Source organism: Erpetoichthys calabaricus, chromosome 4 (genome assembly GCF_900747795.2).
Source record: "Erpetoichthys calabaricus chromosome 4, fErpCal1.3, whole genome shotgun sequence".
Classification (NCBI taxonomy): domain Eukaryota; kingdom Metazoa; phylum Chordata; class Cladistia; order Polypteriformes; family Polypteridae; genus Erpetoichthys; species Erpetoichthys calabaricus.
Genome location: NC_041397.2, coordinates 115,240,542 through 115,262,409, shown reverse-complemented (window position 1 = coordinate 115,262,409; position 21,868 = coordinate 115,240,542). Strand labels below are relative to the sequence as shown.

General features: G+C 40.8%; 2 protein-coding genes across 7 annotated transcripts in view; both read right to left on the bottom strand.

The window, feature by feature from the left end:
* LOC114650214 (myosin-3-like) overlaps positions 1 to 3,000 on the bottom strand; it is a 45,224-nt gene extending 42,224 nt beyond the window's left edge. For 2 of the 4 annotated variants that reach the window (XM_028799711.2, XM_028799712.2), the window contains exon 1: positions 2,778 to 2,999. The gene's annotated coding sequence lies outside the window, so the exon portion shown is untranslated. Of the gene's footprint in view, positions 1 to 2,777 lie in introns of all 4 variants that reach the window. The other 2 variants (XM_051926256.1, XM_028799710.2) reach the window with 2 other exon arrangements.
* An 11,274-nt stretch (positions 3,001 to 14,274) lies between these two features.
* The window catches only part of gk (glycerol kinase), a 100,303-nt gene continuing 92,709 nt past the window's right edge, over positions 14,275 to 21,868 (bottom strand). For all 3 annotated transcript variants that reach the window (XM_051926258.1, XM_051926259.1, XM_028799708.2), the window contains one exon: positions 14,275 to 21,099. In XM_051926258.1, the coding sequence (XP_051782218.1) occupies positions 21,086 to 21,099 (14 nt within the window). In that variant the 3' untranslated portion in view covers positions 14,275 to 21,085. The remainder of the gene's footprint in view (positions 21,100 to 21,868) is intronic.

Below are 21,868 nucleotides of genomic sequence, written 5' to 3'. Positions count from 1 at the left end.
GACACCAAGGCTGTCTGAAAGGCACTTAAAAATTGTGGTCCAAAATGATGTTAATTTGGTGCAGGCCCAAAACATGTGACCCAGTGAGGCTGGAATTTGACTGCAGCGTTTGCAGGTTGGATCTTGGCCTGAAAACATTTTGGACAGTTTTAAGCGAGACAGATGTGCTTGATATATAATTTTGAAATGAATAATTGTATGCTTTGCGCATATGGAAAATTTAAAAAAATGTTTACATTTTTGTGAAATGGAGTAACTTTGTCCTCTCGATTCCCATTAAAGGGTGCATCCCTGGGATTGGTTGATGTTGCAGGAAACAAATTCAGGTCCTTTTGATAATTTAATTTTTTCCTGAAGACTCTTTATAATAATGGTGTAATTTCCTAAACAAAATATAGTCTAAAATGGCCAAAAAAATGAGGGTTTGTCTGGCCTACAGGGCCAAAAAATAAGGGAAAACCCCAAAAAGCTCACCATCTTGTATAACTAGACATCAAGATGAGTCAAACAGTAAATCATATGTGGTGGTTTTGTCATACCAGTGAATCAGGCTGCACCGGACAAAAAAAAAGCCAAAGTGGCTTCAAAGCATTAATACTGTAGTTCTTATGGACACAATGATCCTGTGACCAGTCGCTCTCTGTGTTCCGTCAGTGTCTGATCACCCCACTCTGAGTAGCAGTGAGGCTAACTGGGAATTATAAACATGCTACATATGAGTGAATGTGATTGTGGCTATGTGAAAGAGTGGGCAGTATGATGGACTGGTGTTCTCTCCAAGGTTGATGATGACTGATACTGCCAGGCTGACCGTTATGCCGACTCAAGAATGTAATGTATGGCCTGAATATGTTGCATGAGTGTCAGTGTGGGCACTTAGATGGACTGTTGCCCAGTTGAGGGATGGTTTCTGTCCTGATGCTGGGATATACTCAGCCCCTAATGCCCTAAAATTGAATAATGTTGGTTTGAGACAATGTTATGCACATATTAAATCAAATCAAATTTCATTTGTCACATATAAATTGTACATATAGTATAAAATGTACTTAGGGTTTAACACACTCAAACTCATATAATATACATTGTAACATGCGATTGAACTCACCATGGGTTCATTCTTTCCTTGCACCGAATACTGGGATAGACTCCCACCCTCTAAACTAGTTTAAGTGGATTTAATAATAGATGGGTGAATGTTTGAAAATAAGTTGTTTGTACATGTTGTATTTTTTTAAAATTAGGAAACTCTGTAATAATCGAATGGCATTGAAACTGATCCAAGTTATTTTTCAAATGTCCAGTATACTCTTCCTGAATGTGACTGAAAATCACCAAACTCCTGTTTAATGTGAAAATATTTCCTTTACCTTTGGGAAGATTTTGTTAAATCACTGGTTGCAGAAAACATTCCTGCCTCTAACAATCCAATCCTTGGAATAAAAAGAAGCTTTATTCTTCTTCCGAAATGAGAAATGACTGAAGCTACAGCATGTCTTAAGAACTGTAATTTAATGTACATTACGGCATCGATCACACACGCGTACATGGGACAGAGAGAGAGGGAGGTGACTGAAGCTCTGCACATCCACATGAGTAACTCGTAAGCTGTCTTAGGCCTGGGTTTATGAGAGAAGACAACAACAACTGGCCATTCAGCTCAGCAGAGCTCATCAGTTCCAGTTAATCACACTGACATTTAAAGGTCCCCTGGGTCCTTGTTTCAAGTACACTGTGTCTTTTTCATAATATGAACTTCCTTGAGCTTATGTATCCTTGGATCAGTATCACTTCTAGTTTCTTCCTTTTCCAATATTTAGAGAGAAGCACCTAATTTTTATATCAGTCCTGAACTACCGACTAAAGTACATGCAGTGGAACTGCTGTCATCGACAACAGTGCCAAACCTCTACAGATCTGTTACAAAAATATACCAGGCATTTACAGAAAGCCTCCACTGGGTGTCTGATTATGGAAGTCATGTGGAAAACAAATCTGTGTGCCACAGTACCTCGCAATCCCTTGCAGTGGAATGGTAGAACAACATACAGTGTCTGTTCCAAACTGAAAACTTCATGTGCAGTTTGTCCGAGACTGATGACTCACAGTACTCTCACAATTGTCACTCGTTTCTGAGCTTAGCAACTTGAACTAAAGTAACATTATGAAGTTTGCTTCATACCAGAATGGGTTATAAGAGCTGGACAAAATCAATGCAGAATCGGGCGCAACAAATGGCCACAGTTCATTGCAGGTGCACTCAGGCACATACACATCGTTATCTCACACAGAACATCGCCAAATAACCTAATGGGGATCTGGTAGGAAAGCCAACTTTAATAAACTACTCACAGTGGTGTCTTGCAACGCCTTTTATGTTTGTGACTCCCGCTTTTTGCATCTTTATTTGTTCACGAGATGCCATGGGAAGCCGGAGCCTTGTCCAGCAATATGAGTTACTAAGTCACTGTCCCATATACAGAGTGGATGAATGGGTGGCATACCTTGCATGGAAGTTCTTTATCGTTGTTTCGTTTTCCTTCGTGTTTCTCTTAAAATTGTTTGCATGCAAAAAACAAAACAAAACTTGTGTCTAGGAACTCCATCGACCTGCGTTTCCACCCCGGCCACATTAACCTCACATGTCCAATGCAGCTTGTCAATAGCACATCGAAAGAGAAAGCCGCCTAAAATGCGCCCCACCTCGACGGGTACCAACTGGGCTAGGTTTCTTGTCAGCCCAAAGCCAGCGGGCGGTGCGGACGCGCGGTTCTCACCTTAAGGTGCGGAGGCACTTAGTCACGTTCACGCCGGGGGTCCTCGGATGGTGGAATAAGCAGCACGAACGAACCGGACAGCCACGGCCACGGTGAGTGAACGCTGACCTGCCGCCGCTGGGTGCCGCGAGGGACGGACTGGCAGCGGTTAAGCGGCACGCGGCGTTACCTGGTTACCGACTCCCTCGCGTCAGCGTCACTGCCTCGCGAAGCCGTTCGTCGACACAACACAGCAGCCGAGCACGCGGTCACAAGCCGTCAGGAAGACGGAGGCGGAAGGAGGACAGGGCATTGGCAGTTAAGCTGAAAAACGAGAAAAAATAAAAATGTAAATAAAATAACGGCCGTGACATGGCTGTTTTGTGCACATCGGAGCGCTGAATCCTAAACCAGGTAGCACAGGGCGCCGATCTGGACGGGACGCCAGCCCCTCACGCTGTCTAGTGTACCCATTATTAAACTCCACTACACGGTCTGCTAGAGTCAAAATTAAGGTGAGAATTATATTTTGAGCGGCGCAGTGGTAGCGTTGCTGCCTCGCTGTTATGGAACCCGGGTTCGCTTCCCGGGTCCTCCCTGCGTGGAGTTTGCATGATCTCCCCGTGTTTGCGTGGGTTTCCTCGATTCTAAATTGTTCCTAGTGTGTGTGTGTGCGCGCGCGTCTGCCCGGGGTTTGTTTCCTGCCTTGCGCCCTGTGTTGGCTGGGATTGGCTCCAGCAGACCCCCGTGACCCTGTAATTAGGATATAGTGGGTTGGATAATGGATGGATGGATTATATTTTGAGTTAATTATTGTTAATTGGGTTGCATCGTACACTAACTGAGCAAATTCCTAGGAACATTTATTTCTGTAGCACATTTGCATACAGAGGATGTAGCTGAAAGTGCTTTACAAGATGACATAGAAAAGAAAAAAAACAAATTAAATAATAATAATGAATAAATAGTATACAAAAAATAATGCATGCTTACAAAATATAGACAATTAAGAGAGAGTCATTAAATTTAGAATTGGTGTCTAAATGCGAGTTCAATGATAAGATCAGTAGATAGGCTGGGAATATGCACTGATACAGCACATTATGCCACCCCCACCACATGACCAACCACTTCAGGGTCCCAGATTAGGACCCGAGTGCAGCCGTGCAGCTACACTAGTTCAAATGGACTGGAACAGTGTGAGGTTTTTAACTGTGGCCGAAGTGCCAATCCTGCCACCAACTCCCGAGTTCTCCCTGCAAGTTGGTGGAGCTGCTTGGGGGGCTGGTCTCAGGTTAATGTACCTAGAATGGAGCAACTGCAGGTTAACAGCCTTACTCAAGGGCCCAATGGAGTGGAATCACTTCTGACTTTTTCAGGATTCAAACCGGCAAAAAAAAATCTGTAGGGGTTCCGGACCAAAAGACTGCTTAGGCCCCATGTTCTTAAGTAGTTCTTTATTCTTTTTTTAGGCTTTGTCTGTTGTGGCAGAAACACGCTGTTCAAAAAAAGGCACTCGGAGACCTCAGGATGTGCAGGCAGAATCAAGCTTTATTACATGATCTACACATTGTCTCATTTCAAATGAAAATGAGCAATTAGCAACTCGGTTATACCTTACATTTATTACAGTCCTTATCAAAAGTTGACCTCACTCAGTTCATTTGACACTCCTACCTGACTCCAGTTTCCCGTTGCATTGGTCCTACCTCTAATTAATTCCACCAATATTTCCCAGCCTAATGAGCATAACACTCTATCTTATTCATCATGGCCACCTGGCAGGCCCTCTTCCCTCCTTGAACCCGTCCAGTTCCTGCCACCATTATTTCTAGTCCTCAGCTCACTTTTGCCACCTGGAAAAGAGGGGGGCCTGCTCGTTAGCCTCTCTCTACACACTTGACCTTGACTCATGAAATATTTGTGGTTTCCAGGTAGATAAGAAAAATAAAAAATACAAAGGGCACAAGCCTTTTTGTGACTTAACCCTTGCTATACTAATGTGCATTAGGATAAAATGCTTATTTTCATACATGTTTATGATTCTCTTTGAATATATGGAAACCATCAACATTAAGAATATACTTTTCTATATGTCTCTACATTACAGTACAGTAACACTACACTAATACTAGGTAGGACCTCCTTGTGCTTTCAAAACAACCTCATGGTATGGATTCCACAAGATGTTGGAAACATTCCTTTAAGATTCTGGTCAATGTGGACATGATTCCAGATTTGTCAGCTGCCCATTCATGGTGTGAATCTCTTGTTCAAAGATGTTCTACAGGATTCAGATGTGGTGACTGGAAAGGCTACAGAAGAACATTGTCATGTTCATAAAACCAGCTTGAGAGGACTGTTGCTTTGTGATATGGTGCATTATCATGCTGGAAGTGGCAATTAGAATATGGGTATATTGTGGCCATGAAGGGATGCACATGGTCAGCAACAATATTTAACCAGACCATGGTGTTCAAGCAGTAATTGATTGGTGTGCTAAGAAAATGTTCCTCACACCATTATACCACCACCATCAGCTTGGACTGTTGTCACCAGGCAGGTTGAGTTCATGAATTCATGCTGTTGGCACCAAATTCTGACCCTGTGCCTCAGCAAACCAGGCTACGTTTTTTCCAGTCATCAACTGCCCTGTTTTGATGAGCCTGTGCCCATTGCAGCCTCAGCTTTCAGTTTTTGGCTGACAAGAGTAGAAACCAATGTGATCTTCTGCTGTTGTAGCATGTCTGCCTCAAGATATGAAATGTTGTACATACTGAGAGGCTTTTCTGCTTACTACAGTTGTACAGAAGTGGTTATATGAGTTGCCAAAGCCTTTCTGTCAGCTTGAACCTGTCTGACCATTCTCCTCTATAACCTTTGTCATCAATAAGACGTTTCTATCCACAGAACTGCTGCTCACTGGATGTTTTTGTTTTTTACGCACCAATGTGAGTAAACTCAAAACAGCCTGTCTGGCACCAACAATCACGCCGTGATTAAAGTTACATCTTTTCCTCATTATGATGTTTGATGTGAAGATTAACTGAAGCTCCTGTCTTGTCTCTCCATGATGTTGCGTACTGAACTGCTGCCACGTGGTAGGCTGTTTAGATAATCGAATGGATAAGCAGGTGTACAGATGTTCTTAATAACTTGCTCAGTGAGTGTTTGTCCATCCATCCATTATCAAACCACTTTATCCAGTTAATCAGTGGCTACAGGACAGGGAAGTGATGAGTACACAGGATGAGATAATGCATTTAAGATATTCTGATAGACTTAAAATTATAGAAAAATGCTGTATATTCACTCAATAAGAAAGAATTCAAAAAGTTTTTTTTTAGATAGAGACAGGCATTCAATACCTTTTCAGTATTTCAATATCTATGACTAATTATATAATGTTAAACCTTTTTTTGCTCTCAGTGCCATCTAATCGGAGTAATATGTGGTACTGCTTGTTATGTTGACACGTAGCAGCTCAGCTTTAATGGCAGGTTGGGGCAAAAATGAAATAAGTAGTAAACATGCCTCAATAATTTAATGTATTGCTAAAATGTTATGGAAGCTTATTTCTGCCACGCAAAAAAAATGTTTTGTTATTTTTCAAAAGAATTATGTTGTTCTGCAACAACTGTTTTGGTCTTTTTTTTGCAAAAGTATTGGCGTTAATTTCGTAAAGATATTGCCTGCTGGGGTTGGTATTGTCATGAACGCATGCTTCGGCTGTCTAGTGACAGCTAGTGGGGGAGAGGTTAAGAATGTGAGTAGCATGCAATTAAGTGACAAGAAATGGACAGGCGTTATAGGTATATGCTATATGTTTAAACCATGTATGTACTGAAGGGTAAATTTAATCTGCCCAGTTTAGATCACAGGGAGCCAGTGAATATCACAGCAGCACTGAGTGTAAGGCAAGAAGTTCATGTGGTGGATGATACACCAGTCCTTTGCAGGGCATAACCAACCGCACAGCCCATCAGAAAAGAGTGGCTTGGCTGCATGCAATTCAGCAACAGAAACATATGAATAAAGTATTCATTTATTTTTAATCCATTTATTGGCTGTAGATATTTAGAAACAGTGATCTGGTGGCATAGTTACTAGTGTTCCTAAGTCAAAATCTTTGGAGGCTTTGTTGGGAATGGAAAAAGGTGACAGATGTTTTTTATGTCATAGCACATGAAGAACTAAACATTTTTTGGTAATTGAGAAGTATTACTGACACATTTGTAGTTTTCAGTGTTAAAACAGGTGATCATACACAGTTAACCATACTGACTGGTACCAATCAATTTAAAAATACATGGGGAGAACATGCAAACTCAATGCAGACCCTGGTGCTGTGAGGCAGGAATCTTCTTCTTCTTCACCTTTTCCCACTTCTATGTGGAGGCGATGTGCTCGAACAACCTTCTACAAACAGCTCAGTCATGCACCTCCTTCTCTGTCAAGCCCCTTTCCTTCAGATCTTCTTTTACTCTATCAATCCATCTCTGCTTTGGCATCCCTTGCTTTCTATTCCCCTGTACTTCTATTCCTAACACTCTTTTGCCCACATATTCATTATCTCTCCTCATCACATGTCCATGCCACTTTAACCTACAATTTCCTGTATTTTCTTAGATATCTCTCCTACCTTTGTTGTACATCTGATTGTCTCATTTCTTATTCTGTCCTTTTTTGTCATTCCACACATCCATCTCCACATTCTCATATCTGAGACATCCAACTTCTTCTCCTGTGCTCCTTTTACTGCCCATGTCTCACTCTATAGAGGTTTTCTTAAAAACCTCATCTTTAACCTTCATCTTAATTCTCTGATCAAACAATACTCCTGAAACCTTCTTCCAAATGTTCCATTACTGGTTATCTCTGCATCTGGTTTTCCATCTCAGGCTACCACTGATCCTAGATATTTACAGTGTAAATTTATCCACTTTTTTCAATAGCTCACCTGCAGGCCAATTTCTGAATCCTGATCATCATTAAACTTCATATACAGTGCATCCGGAAAGTATTCACAGCGTATCAATTTTTCCACATTTTGTTATGTTACAGCCTTATTCCAAAATGGACTAAATTCATTTTTTTCCTCAGAATTCTACACACAATACCCCATAATGACAACGTGAAAAAAGTTTACTTGAGGTTTTTGTAAATTTATTAAAAATAAAAAAATTGAGAAAGCACATGTACATAAGTATTCACAACCTTTGCCGTGAAGCTCGAAATTGAGCTCAGGTGCATCCTGTTTCCCCTGATCATCCTTGAGATGTTTCTGCAGTGTAATTGGAGTCCACCTGTGGTAAATTCAATTGACTGGACATGATTTGGAAAGGCACACACCTGTCTATATAAGGTCCCACAGTTGACAGTTCATGTCAGAGCACAAACCAAGCATGAAGTCAAAGGAATTGTCTGTAGACCTCCGAGACAGGATTGTCTCGAGGCACAAATTTGGGGAAGGTTACAGAAAAATTTCTGCTGCTTTGAAAGTCCCAATGAGCACAGTGGGCTCCATCATCCGTAAGTGGAAGAAGTTCAAAACCACCAGAACTCTTCCTAGAGCTGGCTAGCCATCTAAACTGAGAGATCGGGGAAAAAGGGCCTTAGTCAGGGAGGTGACCAAGAACCCGATGGTCACTCTGTCAGAGCTCCAGAGGTCCTCTGTGGAGAGAGGAGAACCTTCCAGAAGGACAACCATCTCTGCAGCAATCCACCAATCAGGCCTGTATGGTAGAGTGGCCAGACGGAAGCCACTCCTTAGTAAAAGGCACATGGCAGCCCGCCTGGAGTTTGCCAAAAGGCACCTGAAGGACTCTCAGAGCATGAGAAAGAAAATTCTCTGGTCTGATGAGACAAAGATTGAACTCTGGCACCATCCCTACAGTGAAGCATGGTGGTGGCAGCATCATGCTGTGGGGATGTTTTTCAGTGGCAGGAACTGGGAGACTAGTCAGGATAAAGGGAAAGATGACTGCAGCAATTTACAGAGACATCTTGGATGAAAACCTGCTCCAGAGCGCTCTTGACCTCAGACTGGGGCGACGGTTCATCTTTCAGCAGGACAACGACCCTAAGCACACAGCCAAGATATCAAAGGAGTGGCTTCAGGACAACTCTGTGAATGTCCTTGAGTGGCCCAGCCAGAGCCCAGACTTGAATCTGATTGAACATCTCTGGAGAGATCTTAAAATGGCTGTGCACCGACGCTTCCCATCCAACCTGATGGAGCTTGAGAGGTGCTGCAAACAGGAATGGGCGAACCTGGCCAAGGATAGGTGTGCCAAGCTTGTGGCATCATATTCAACAAGACTTGAGGCTGTAATTGCTGCCAAAGGTGCATCGACAAAGTATTGAGCAAAGGCTGTGAATACTTATGTACATGTGATTTCTCAGTTTTTTTATTTTTAATAAATTTGCAAAAACCTCAAGTAAACTTTTTTCACATTGTCATTATGGGGTGTTGTGTGCAGAATTCTGAGGAAAAAATGAATTAATTCCATTTTGGAATAAGGCTGTAACATAACAAAATGTGGAAAAAGTGATGCGCTGTGAATACTTTCTGGATGCACTGTAGTCTTGTTCCTATTTTATATGCTGTGAGGCAGGAATGATGAACTGTATTTTAATATACTTTCTATGAAATTTATTTTGAGATATTCATTTGGAAGTTGAAAGGCACACGAGTATACTAATAGTGAGCCTCCAATTCTAGTTTTAGAGGTCAGAGAGATTCACTGCTGGTCAGTGGACCTGCAGCATGTTATACAATCAAAAGCAACAGAATGACTAAACAACTGCTGAGGCAAATGTGTTCAGTCTGTAGAACACAAAACTGTACATGACACAATTTAAACCACCTGTAAAATTATTTTAGTTAAATAGTAAGTAACATACTCAAGGACCTTGGTGGCAAAGAGTCACTCGAAGTGTTGTGGGAATCTGAAGCAGCCTACCAAGGCATTTAGTTATATGTCCTGGGTATGACGTTAAACTGCATCCACCCTGCAAATGGTCCTGCAACTTGCAGGGAATACTTGGGAGTTGGTGACAGGATTGTCATTCCAGCCACTGTTAAAAACTTCATTCATCTCTGAAATGACGGACAGGACTCCTTTCTGCTCTCTGTACCTGCCCATAGGATGGCTGCTCGCATTATGAAGGAAATGGGGGAAAGCCCTTGGGAGCCTCATCCCCAGAACAGTCAAAATCAGAGAGGTCAGGCCTGTTGGGGATCGGAACCATTGTGGTGCTGAGGTGTTGTCCGATGCACAGCAGCACTCGGATCCAAATATAAGGCGGCCCGAGTGTCTGTGGTTCTCTGTATAAAGAAAAACTTCCTAATGTTTGTGAAAAATTTACCCTTAACAAGTTTCCAACTGTGTCCCCATGTTTTTGTTGAACTCATTTTAAAATAACAGTCTCGATCCACTGTACTAATTCCCTTCATAATTTTAAACATTTCAATCATGTCACCTCTTAATCTTCTTTTGCTTAAACTGTATAGGCTCAGCTCTTTTAATCATTCCTCATAATTTAACCCCTGTAGCCCTGGAATCAGCCTAGTCGCTCTTCTCTTGACATTTTCTAGTGCTGCTATGTCCTTTTTGTAGCCTGGAGACCAAAACTGCACATTGTACTCCAGATGAGGCCTCACCAGTGCATTATAAAGGTTGAGCATAACCTCCTTGGACTTGTACTCGACACGTTGTGCTACAGTATATAACCTCACATTCTGTTAGCCTTCTTAATGGCTTCTGAACACTGTCGGGAAGTCGATAGCTTAGAGTCCACTGTGACTCCTAAATCCTTCTCATAAGGTGTATCCTCAATTTTCCGACCACCATTGTGTATTCAAGCCTAACATTTTTACTTCCTATGTGTAATACTTTACATTTACTGACATTAAATTTCATCTGCCACAAATCTGCCCAAGCCTGTATGTTGTCCAGGTTCTTCTGTAATGATATAATGGATTCCAATTATCTGCCAATCCACCTAACATGGTATCATCTGCAAACTTAAGCAGCTTTTCACTTATACAGCATTCCTATCTAAATCATTTATATATATTAAAAATAGCAGCGGCCCTTGCACTGACCCCTGTGGAACACCACTCTTAACATCGGCCAATTGTGAAGAGGTTCCTCGCACCATCACCCTCTGCTTCCAGTGTCTGAACCAATTCTGCACCCATCTAAAAACATCACCCTGAACTCCCACTTCTTTTAATTTGATGCCCAACCTGTCATGTGGCACCTTATCAAATGCTTTCTGAAAGTTAAGATAAATAATATCATATGGTCCACTTTGATCATATCCTTTTGTTGCTTCCTCATATAAAATACGACCTCCCTCTTCTGGACCCATGCTGACTGTTCAGAATAACTCCTGTCCTTGCCAGGTGCTGCTCAATCTTTTCTTTAATAATTCCTTCCATTAATTTTCCTGTGATGCATGTTAAGCTTACTGGCCTATAGTTGCTTGGATCTGCCCTGTCACCCTTTTTATACAATGGGATGATATTTGCCATTTTCCAGTCCTTCTGAATCTCTCCAGTGTGCAGTGACTTCCTAAAAATATGTGTCATGGGTTTATATATGTACTCTGTAGCCTCCTTAAGAACTTGAGGGTAAATATTATCTGGTCCTGGTGATTTGTTTGATTTCAGCCTGTTTAATCTGAGCAGCACTTTTCCCTCTACAATCCCTCAGTACCTCCTTAGTAGTCCCCGTTACCTCTGGGAGGTTATCCACTTGCTCACTCATCAACACCTCAGGAAAATGTAAGTTTAGGGCATCCGCTATGTCATTGTCTGTATCTTTTAATTCCCCTTACCATTTCTGATGCACTTCACCTCCTCCTTGACTGTTCTTTTACTACTAAAATACTGAAAGACTCTCTTAGGGTCTTCTTTCACCTTATCTGCTGTATTCCTCTCCAACTATATTTTAGCCTCCCTGATATCCTTTTTAATGGTTGCCCTCATGTTCTCATATGCCCTACAATTCACTTTGGAGTTAGTAGTCTTATATGCCTTATAAAGCAGCTTTTTTTTTTTTGCAGCTTATTTTTTAATTCTTTATTAACCCACTGTGGAGTTTTTTTAAATTGAATATTAATTCTAATTTTAGCTGTGTATCTGTCCTGCATTACATGTAAAACGGTTTTAAACCTGTTCCACTGCTCCTCGACTGTCTCCACACTTAAAAGCTTATCCCAGTGTAACCTACTTAGACATTGTCGCATCTGCTCAAAATTTCCCCCACCAAAGTGAAACTTAACAATTTTAGTCTTTGCATCTGTACTCTTACAAAATACTGAGAATTGTATTACATTATGGCCACTTGACCCTAGTGGTTCAATCACCTCTACATCCTCAACTCTATCTTGATTATTACAAAATACTAAATCCAGGCAGGCTTCACACCGTGTTGGTGCTTTAACATACTGTGTTAGAACACTAATTACTTCTAAAAACTCCTGCTCTTGTGCTCTGCCATTTTCAAGGTGTTTCTTGTTATGCTATATGGTCATGAGACATGGACGCTATCCAGTGACCAGAGATAAAGACTGGACTCCTTTGGTTCTGTGTCTCTTCAGATAATCCTTGGGTACCATTGGTTTGACTTTGTGTCGAATGAGCGGTTGCTCATGGAGTCCCGAACGAGGCACATTACCTGTATTGTGAGGAAGCATCAGTTACGTCACTATGGCCATGTGGCACGATTCCCAGAGGGTGATCCAGTTCACAGGATCCTCATTGTTGAAGACCTAAGCACCTGGACCAGGCCAAGGGGATGCCCACCTAACACTTGGCTGTGGCAGATAGATGGTCATTTTCTGGGGGTGGGACTGGACAACATGTCCGCCTCGGGGGTTGCCAACCAGGATAGCAAGATGTTTCCTTGTGTGGTGGGTGCAGCAACGTGCTATACCAGTGCAAGCTCCCCAACCTGACCTGACCTGACCTGACCTGAAACCTTGACTACTTTGTAAAAAGTATCTGAATGAGATATCAGGGAAACATGGCTGTTAACTAACTAAAGGAACTTGGATGAGCCAACTTGTCTCCTGTATTCCATGTTTTTATTTACTAGAAACTGAGAGGTTCTTTGGGCAATCCACACATGTGATGTAGGCCGTTAGCTGTGTGCATTCCAAGTTCACTGCCCTTAAAAGTACAAAGATGGGAGTGGGGCATAAAATTTACTGATGAAAAAGTATTATGTACAAGCTGAAAGAAACTAACAAAAGTTTGATAAAATAGGCATGTGAATGTTGAGCTGATTGATTTTCAACTTGAAGGTGTAAGAGCAACATACATAACATGTTAGAGGTGTAAGCATAAAATCACATCATGTGTAGCATACGGGTAGTGGTAACAGTGCCGTTTTTGCATTAAGGGCCATTGATGCAGGGCCCCATGAAATGTTGTGCCAAATATGTAATAACTTTCCACCAGTAATTTAGCTCATTGTTAAAATGTTTGTAACAATGTTCAACTTTGTCTACGTAAGAACTTTTTTCCAATTTTCCATCATTTGCTTAATGTAATTTCTTATCTAGTGTGGAGGACGGCCAGGGTCCATGCCTGGCCAGGACGTCCCTTCTACTTATATTCCGGGGGAGCAGCCATGGACTCCTCAATACCTCCCCCGGGACGCTTGGTGGCAGCCTCCCTGGTTGATGATGCCTCAGTTTCCCACAGGGTTTCATGGGAGATGGAGTTCTTCCCAACCCTGTGGGGACCTGGGATGGCCGCCAGGGGGCGAGGCAGAGATAGTTAAGCCCAGCTGGTCTAATCATGGGCCCCACACAGGAATGCAATTGGGAACAGGTGAGCAAGCACCAAGAGCACTCCCGGGAGGGCTGCCTTTTGTTTAAATCAGGCATTTGCACTTCTGGCTTTTCCCAGTCAAGGCTAGGCAACATAAGCCAAAACAGGTCCAAAAAGTCCAGTTCTATTTGCTCCCTTAAAGGTTACTACAGTAATTTCAAAAATAAAAAAGAAAGCAGATCAGTACCAGGAAAGCATCAAGCTCAAGGCAATATGGGGCTAAGTGGCTTCTTGATCTTCACCCACCACTGAGTAGACCTGCCTGACAGCACCAAGTTTAAAACACCACCTAGTTAGCCTTACCTGTGCTACTTTCACATTGTGAAAATGAAGGCAGCAGTATGATGTCCCCGTTTCAAATAAGCACAGAAAGAAGAGGTCTTTATGTAGGAAATCTTTTTTTGTTCATTTGTTTGCTGGCCTCACTCTGAACAGCAAATACAGGCCACATGGTGGTTACTAGACATGCAGCAGGCAGTTTGAGTCATGCCATGTATGGTATCTGCATGTTCTCTCCGTATTATATGTGGTTTTCAGAAAATGATTTTCCATGCCTATTCCATCATGCCTAACCAGCATCAACAAAACCAAAAATTAAAAAGGTCTTGGTATTTCAAGGAAAAAAAATGTCAGTACACAAATACAAATACAGCCCTTATCTGTAAAGTTTTTATCACCAATTTTATTTGTTTACAATTTCATATTTTTGAAGTTTAAATTACAAATCTGCTGAAAATACTGTCATATTTTACTAATCTTCCTCGCATCACTACAGTGATCATATTATCAGGACCACCATGTAAACAGCGATACACAGGTCATCTCCAGACAGACTTCCAAAATAAATGTTAAAACTTTTCTCAATGCATAAAGCTGCGGAACATTTTAAATTTCTTATTCAAAACACGAATCTCCTTCCCAGACACTATTTTTTTTTCTTACATCAGATAAAAGGGCTTTATGGGCAAGAGTTTTCAAAAATAGGTTTTAACCAAAGTAAAAATGTTTTGCACAAATGATAACACAAGATTATACAGCAGCAGGCCCTCAAGTCATGAAATGAAATTATACAACCCAAATGTAAAATCACTTTTTATGATAATAAAAGTAAGAATGGCAAAACTGAATACTGTAGTCATATTCGGCTTGCACACCTGCTAATTCATAGGAGACCAGAGAAAGTCTCTTCACTGTCAGGCTGTCAGACGTACTGTATGTGCATCAAACAAACAGCCAGTGCACACCGATTTTGATTTGCCCATAATCTGTCTAAATAGCAAAGAACTCTCATTGACCGCCCAAAATACAGCATATCTGGAATGTTTTTGACCAAGTAAAGGAAGCATCTGCGTACTTTACAGAAATGCAGAGTCAGTGAGTCCTTTTGACTAAATCGATCATTTAGTTGATATCACATACGAGATTATTTTTTCTTATGCAGCATACAAAAGTCAAATTAATTTAGGAATCTAGTCTGTAAATCACAAGCTAACAATTATAATGAAACTAGGGGGCTCCGCCCCCTGCTCGCTTCGCTCGCCAACCCCTGGTGTTGGGAATGACAAAGAGCGTGATGTATGAATGAGATATAGAATAGTGTGACGGTGTAGATGATGCAAATAGAAAGCAAACAATAAAGTGTGTGGCACAGTGTAAAGGTTTATTTGAAAATTTCTTTGTACACGCCATTTAAGTGTAAAAGGTAATTCCAGCTCAGAACTTGTAAGGTCATTTAAGATGGTTATTGTTGTGATCAGAGTCAAGTTTGTCAGAGCTTAGAAAGAGTTGTGTCTCTCCAGGAAGTAATGGAATGACTTGGGTATTAATGTTTTCCATATTAATATTTTTTGGACATAATATAGTGCGTTGTGTTAAAAGGGGCATTTGGTCTAATGAGATTGCTGTTCGAAATGTCTCTGTAACTAAGTCGTCGCAGATAAAGGCTTGAGGAATTGTAATAATATGTGCCTGAAGTCCAGCTGTATTGGTGAGTGTACCATCTCTCAGTTGTAATAAGCAATTGTTATGATCTGGTTCTGGACATCGTATCTTTTTTACTAACTGTATCTTTTGAAAGCAATGCCAATTGTCTGCGTATTTTAAGGTGCACTGAACAATAGCTGAGTGCATGGCATCTGGAAGAATAGCTAATCACTGTCTAAAATCTCCTCCTCATAAAAGTACCTTTCCTTCAAATCGAATATTATTATTCATAAACGTTTGTAGAAGTTTATGAATGGTGTTGAGTAAGTGACTTCATGCCATTGAACATTCATCAATAAACAACATTTTTTCAAGACGGATGTCACGTGCAGTGCCACCGTTAATGTTCATAGTGGATACCAATTTGTAGGATCTAATGTAGTTGATAAAGATTTCACTTTCAGGTACATCGTCAGTTATAAGCCTCTGTAGATATTCAGTATATGAATGTAAAGAAGGCAGTCTAATTTGACCCTTTTGACAACAACGTGTAAATGTATAACTTGTATTTCCAGTTGTTTCTTCAGGGAAGTGAACTGAATGACAATGATTGCAAATGACATTCATTAATCCGAATGAATTTTCCTGGTGTATGTTTTTCTTGTGCCGTTTGAGAGGCGCGTTGTTGCATGTGTAGTATTTGGGACGTGTTGTTTTGGAGCTGTAATCGATTTGCCTGTGCAGTGTGAGAAGCCCGTTGTAGCCTTCGCTGCCATTAACGTATGTCTGAGACGTGAGGTGTTTCGTTTTGAATCCGTGCATGTTGCGATGCAGCACTTTGATTGATAGTTTGCGTCATGTGGATCTAGGATGTAGATTTGTGCATATTTGCGTTGTTGATTTGTTTCAGGGTGCACTGTTCCAATGCGATGCAGTATTTGTGCACATATGCGAAAGTAGTATGGGCCATCGCCTTTTGGTGGCCTGATATTTACTCCGGTATATGCAAAAGCAAATGAACCATTGTAGGATCTAATGCAGTTCATAAAGTTTTTACTTTTAGGTACATCGTTAGTTAGAAGCTTTAGTTGAGCTTTGCGTTTTTGGAGTCGAGACATTTTTTCTTTTAGAAATATGGATAAGTAATAAGGAGTATTGCACTCACTGTTAATATGGAGCCTTTTCTGCGGTTGAACGGTTAATAGTGCCTTATTGTAATGAGATCCACCTATGCTGCATAGCCGTCTATTTTGTTGTTTCTTTCGTTTTCGTGTGTTTGTTCCTGTTATCCTTTCCTTTTCGTTTTGTACCCGTGACCGTGTATTCATGACTTGTTTCTTTCTCAGCATGCGAAATATGGATAAGTAATAAGAAGGATCGCAGTCACTGTTAATATGTTTCTTTTTCTGCAGTTGAACGGTTAATAGTGCTTTATTGTAAGGAGATCCACCAATGCTGACACCTATGCTGTCTAGTGTGAAGGTGTTGATGTTCACTTTAGAATATGTGGCTTTGGGTGTCACCTCTTATGGATGTGTGTGTGTGGGGGGGTGAGGATTGTTGTCGCGCGAGCGTCTTCTTTCTTTTTGTGTTCCTGTGTCTTGTTGAATCCCCCTCTTTGTGTGTGTCCCGTCCCTTGCTTGTAGGGTCTGTGGGGTGGTTTTGTGTTCTTTTTTTTTGTGTTCCATGGGCTTGTTGAATCCCCCTCTTGGTGTGTGTCCCGTCCGGTGCCTGTAGGGGGGGGGGGTGCCTTGCTGTTGTGCGCGAGCCTCTTTTTTTTTTTTTTGGGTCTAGTTTCGTGTGCAATGTGTTTCGTGCTTTGCTTGCGTTTGAATACTTTTTTATGTGCCGTTTCCTTTTTTCGGTGCTCTTTGCGCCTCATTTCTCAATTTTTCCTGTGCTCACTCCTTTTTTCTGTGGTCTTGTCCGCCTCTCGCGGCCCCTCATCCGCCTCTCTCGCCCTCTTCTATCCGCCTTTCTCGGCTCCTCAGCCGACCCTCGCGGACTCTTTTTGCGCCTGCGCAGTACGTCTTTTTGCAGCTACGGCCCATTGCCGGATGCGGACTGTTTTTGCGCCTGCGCAGTACGTCTTTTTGCAGCTACGGCCCATTGCCGGATGTGCCTGCGTCCATCATCCGGTTTAGCATTCTCGGTTAGTAATATGGATTGTTTCCATTTTTAAAACTTATAGTTTTATCCACAGTTTGGATGACCTAGCAGACTTTACCCACAAAACAGCCAGATCAGTTTCAGCCTCTGCCTCACATCACTTTGCCAGCTAGTGTGCCCACCGTAGAAATGATTTGTAAAGTGCTGTGACATATGCCGACCACAGAGGTAAGCCATACAGATATTTAGTTCTGAAGCTCAATTCTTGAAGGCATGGAGTGTACAAATCAGTAGATTGTGCCATGATTTATCTATTCTTTCACTTTCTGAACTTGCTTCAGCCAACACAGGGTTGTAGGGAGACAAAGCTTACCACAAACAAAACCAAAAGCACTTTCTGCTCTGGCCATTCCTTCCACATTTACTAGTCTGCTGTTCAGGTCCAAACTACCGAGACAGAAAAGTATGAGTTTAGCACTTTGAAAGTGTGGCAGCAGATGTTTTCTTCATCGACAGCTCTTCTGTTAGAAGCTAACTAGTTAGAAAATCAATGAGCTGGAAGATATTTGCACTGAGCAGCACTGTCCAGTTATTCATGCCAGTGGTGTGACTGTTTCCTGATTGTAATGACAAAATTATGAGGCAGACACTGAAGGTTTCATGATGCCAGTCCTGAAGTAACACATTCAGACTTACAAAGGCAGGCCTCAGACCCCTTGAGAATGTTCAGCTTATGAGGTATGGTGGCCTCAGGACTCCAGAGTGTCCAAGATAAAGATCTTACAAACAGATCATTGTATTGTAACAACAGCCTGGTGACAAGACTTGACAGACCTCTTAAAATGAATAGCAGAACATGTTTGGCTTCAGAAGTGGATTCTCTTGAAATACAAGTGAGGCAGGAGAGGTCTTGTAACCGTGGATACTGGCGAGGGAAACGCAAGTAGTAGTAGTAGTAGTATTGTCACCAGGGCATTCTTAACAGCATCATAGGTCCCCAGGCAAATTAGTGCTCTGGGGCCTCAGTTTTGATAGCAATACAGAAACATTGTGGACCCCTATGCTCCTAAGGCCCCCGGCCAGTGACCGTTGTGCCCATACATTAAGATGGCCCTGACTGTCACATTTACAGAGTCTCAACCGGGGGGCACTACATGCACGATGGCTTAGTTTGGACAGTTAGCAACATCAAAATCCATTCAGAGAGCCAAACTCATTTCACCTTAGCACAACTAACTGATAATATATGATGAGGAAGTGGCATTTCCCTGGAAGATAATATTAACATGACAAGAAAATAACTCGTTAGCTCTTATTGGTATATTAAAAAAAAAAACCAAACCTTTAACCAGGAACACTTGCACTGCAACTCGACACAATTTGTTCACTGCCTGAAGCCATTGCTGTTTCAAACCATCAGACAAGTTGGAGATGCAAAAGGCACCAAAAACTGAACTCTTTTCTAACATGCAAGACATTGATGAAGTTAGCGATCCAAGTGCACAGACAGGGAGTGATTGTCAAAGAAGACGCAAATCAAAGCACACTGAAACAGAATCGTCTCCACTTTGAATGTGGTTGAGAAGTAGTTAGGAAGAACTTATTAGTGAACTTTTTTCAGCTTCACTGTAAAAACTGGATGAAGGCTTACATGTAGTAATTTTATGTCATTAATATTATCAATGAAGTGTTAAAAATGTGGACACATTATCATGGGAAAAAGAACCATATAAATATGAAGACAAGATAATGACAAAATGTACACTTCCTCCTCCTGTTTGTTCTCCCTGTGTCTATCTAGGTCAGTTTTCCCCTGGTTGTTGCTCCCCTATCAGGTTAATCTGCAATTGCAAATTAAATAGGTATGTGTGTGAATAGTCATGCACCATGTCCAGGCCCTGTCCTGCTTTGGTCCCCTGCAAAACCGGATTATGTGGGTTTAAAAATGTTATGTAACCCAGATCTGAAATGCTATGAAAAATCATTAGGCCCTATAGTGTCTACAGTTTGAACTTTTATCTAGTGCATAGTAAAACTAACATACATGTGTGCTGCACATGTGCCTCCTGCTAGGCTTGTGTTGTTGTCTAACTGACCAGTAGCTAAATGTATGAAGCAGAAAGGGACTACCCAATACAAATTTCACATCCTAAACCAAAGCCAGAATTACAAAGTAGCAGATATCCAAACTGAATAACACAACTGCATAAACAGAATCAAAAACATATTTGGCAAATATATTAGAAGACATTATTTATTATTTCTTTCAATGCTCCATCCAACAACTGTAGTTTCCTTTATTATCCTTCTTTGTGGACACACGTCTTTCACCGTATCCCTTGAGACCGTTGTGTGGCAACACACAGTCTATGAAAACACATTTTGCTTTTCTCAGGACTGACCTTCACAAGTTTCTTACAAGCAGCTGGGGAGAGTCTTGCTCAGCCACAGATTAGCCGTTCATTTAGCACACTCAGTGGTTGGCCTTTGAAAAAAATATACTGTGCACTGTAAATGAAGAATGAAGTCCACCATGTTGAAGTTTTTAAAATACTTATAAAGCTTGTGATAATCTGAAATACAATACATTTTCTGTGTAAATCAAAGTTCAGTGTATGTGTCATAAAGCTTGTGGTAATCTGAAATACAATACATTTTCTGTATAAATCAAAGTTCAGTGTATGTGTCACTTTTCTTAAAGTCCAAACATTAAGAATATATTGCTTAATTAAAAAAAAGTCAACAATACAGTTAATAAAAAAAAAATTAAATAAGTTAAAAAAAAAAATCAATGGACTAAATCACAAGGAAATTTTAACCAGGACAAACAAAATTAATTTAGAAAAAAATAATTATCAATAAATATTTAAATTATTTTAAAGATCAGAGCTTTGCATTTGTTTATAAGAAATCACAAATCATAATTACAACAAAACCAGTTTTCCAGAAAGTGAAACAGACTCAATAATGTGATCTTTCATGATAATAAAAGGACCAGGGGGTATTTTTTTTTTACACTGTAGCAATATAGGACACAGTCCATTAAATTACATGTTAAAATTATTAAAGGCTGGAAAACCCAATACAAAGTGATTCATGAAATAACAAGTGGCAGTACATGTATATTTTTTTTTGCATATGTAGGTCTGTTATTTCATTCAATTCACAGTCTGGATTCTTGTTAATCGTGTCTAATTCTGAAATCCAGCAGTTGAGCTCTCACATGTGCTCATCCAGCATATTTGTCTCATTTCTTATCTCTGTCATATGATTCTTGGCCTAGTACTGTGTGCGCAAGGCAGAAATTGCTCAAGTCTGTAAAGGAGCACTGGTGATCCGTAAACATGGAATGGATTTATCTGTCAAAAGGCTCCATCGTGTGCTGAAGGGAAGGTAGGTCTTTGTGGGTCTGACGACGGGCTGTATACAAACAATGTGTCATTAACACTTATTTATGAAAGCCTGCATGAAGTGGAAACAACAAAAAGGAAATGCACATTAGTATCAATTAAGACATCTGGGACATTCACCTTAAATTTTTAAATGTACAAACACCAATAAATACAGAGACCCATGTACACATTTAAAGGCCTTGCTATGAATTTCGGGATTTACATGTATGTATATTTATAAATATGGTACTGAAATGGGATTAACAGGTTAAAATCAAAATTTAGTATACATGCCCTTATGGCAACTAAATACATATTACTGTAAAATTCACATGTTTATATATTATAAGAATAAATCATGAAAAAGGAATTGAAGTGTATTTTTTTGTTTACAGGAATTAGGGATTTTAGTCCATTTTTTAAAAATTAAGTAAATGTTCAACTACAGTGTAACTCTGTCATAGATTTAGTGCCTCACGTCACTATCCCCAGAATTGTAGCAACACCTTCAAAAGCACACAACACAGATATGAACAGGCTGTAGAGTTAGACACAACCACCATTTTTGTATTACACGCTAGGAATAACATAAATGTATATGATGTGGCTTAATATGGACAGATTAAGCCACATCATATACATGAATGATTGGCATAATATATACACATACACACAGCCACACACACACATATTTTATATATAATTATATATACGCACACACACGCACCCCAAAGATGTAGACACACACAGGTTGCCATCACCGAGTTGGAAGCGCACAAGAGAAAATAAAGGCCGTTTGAGCTTCTGAGATGCACTGAACCCAACGATGCACCCTATCC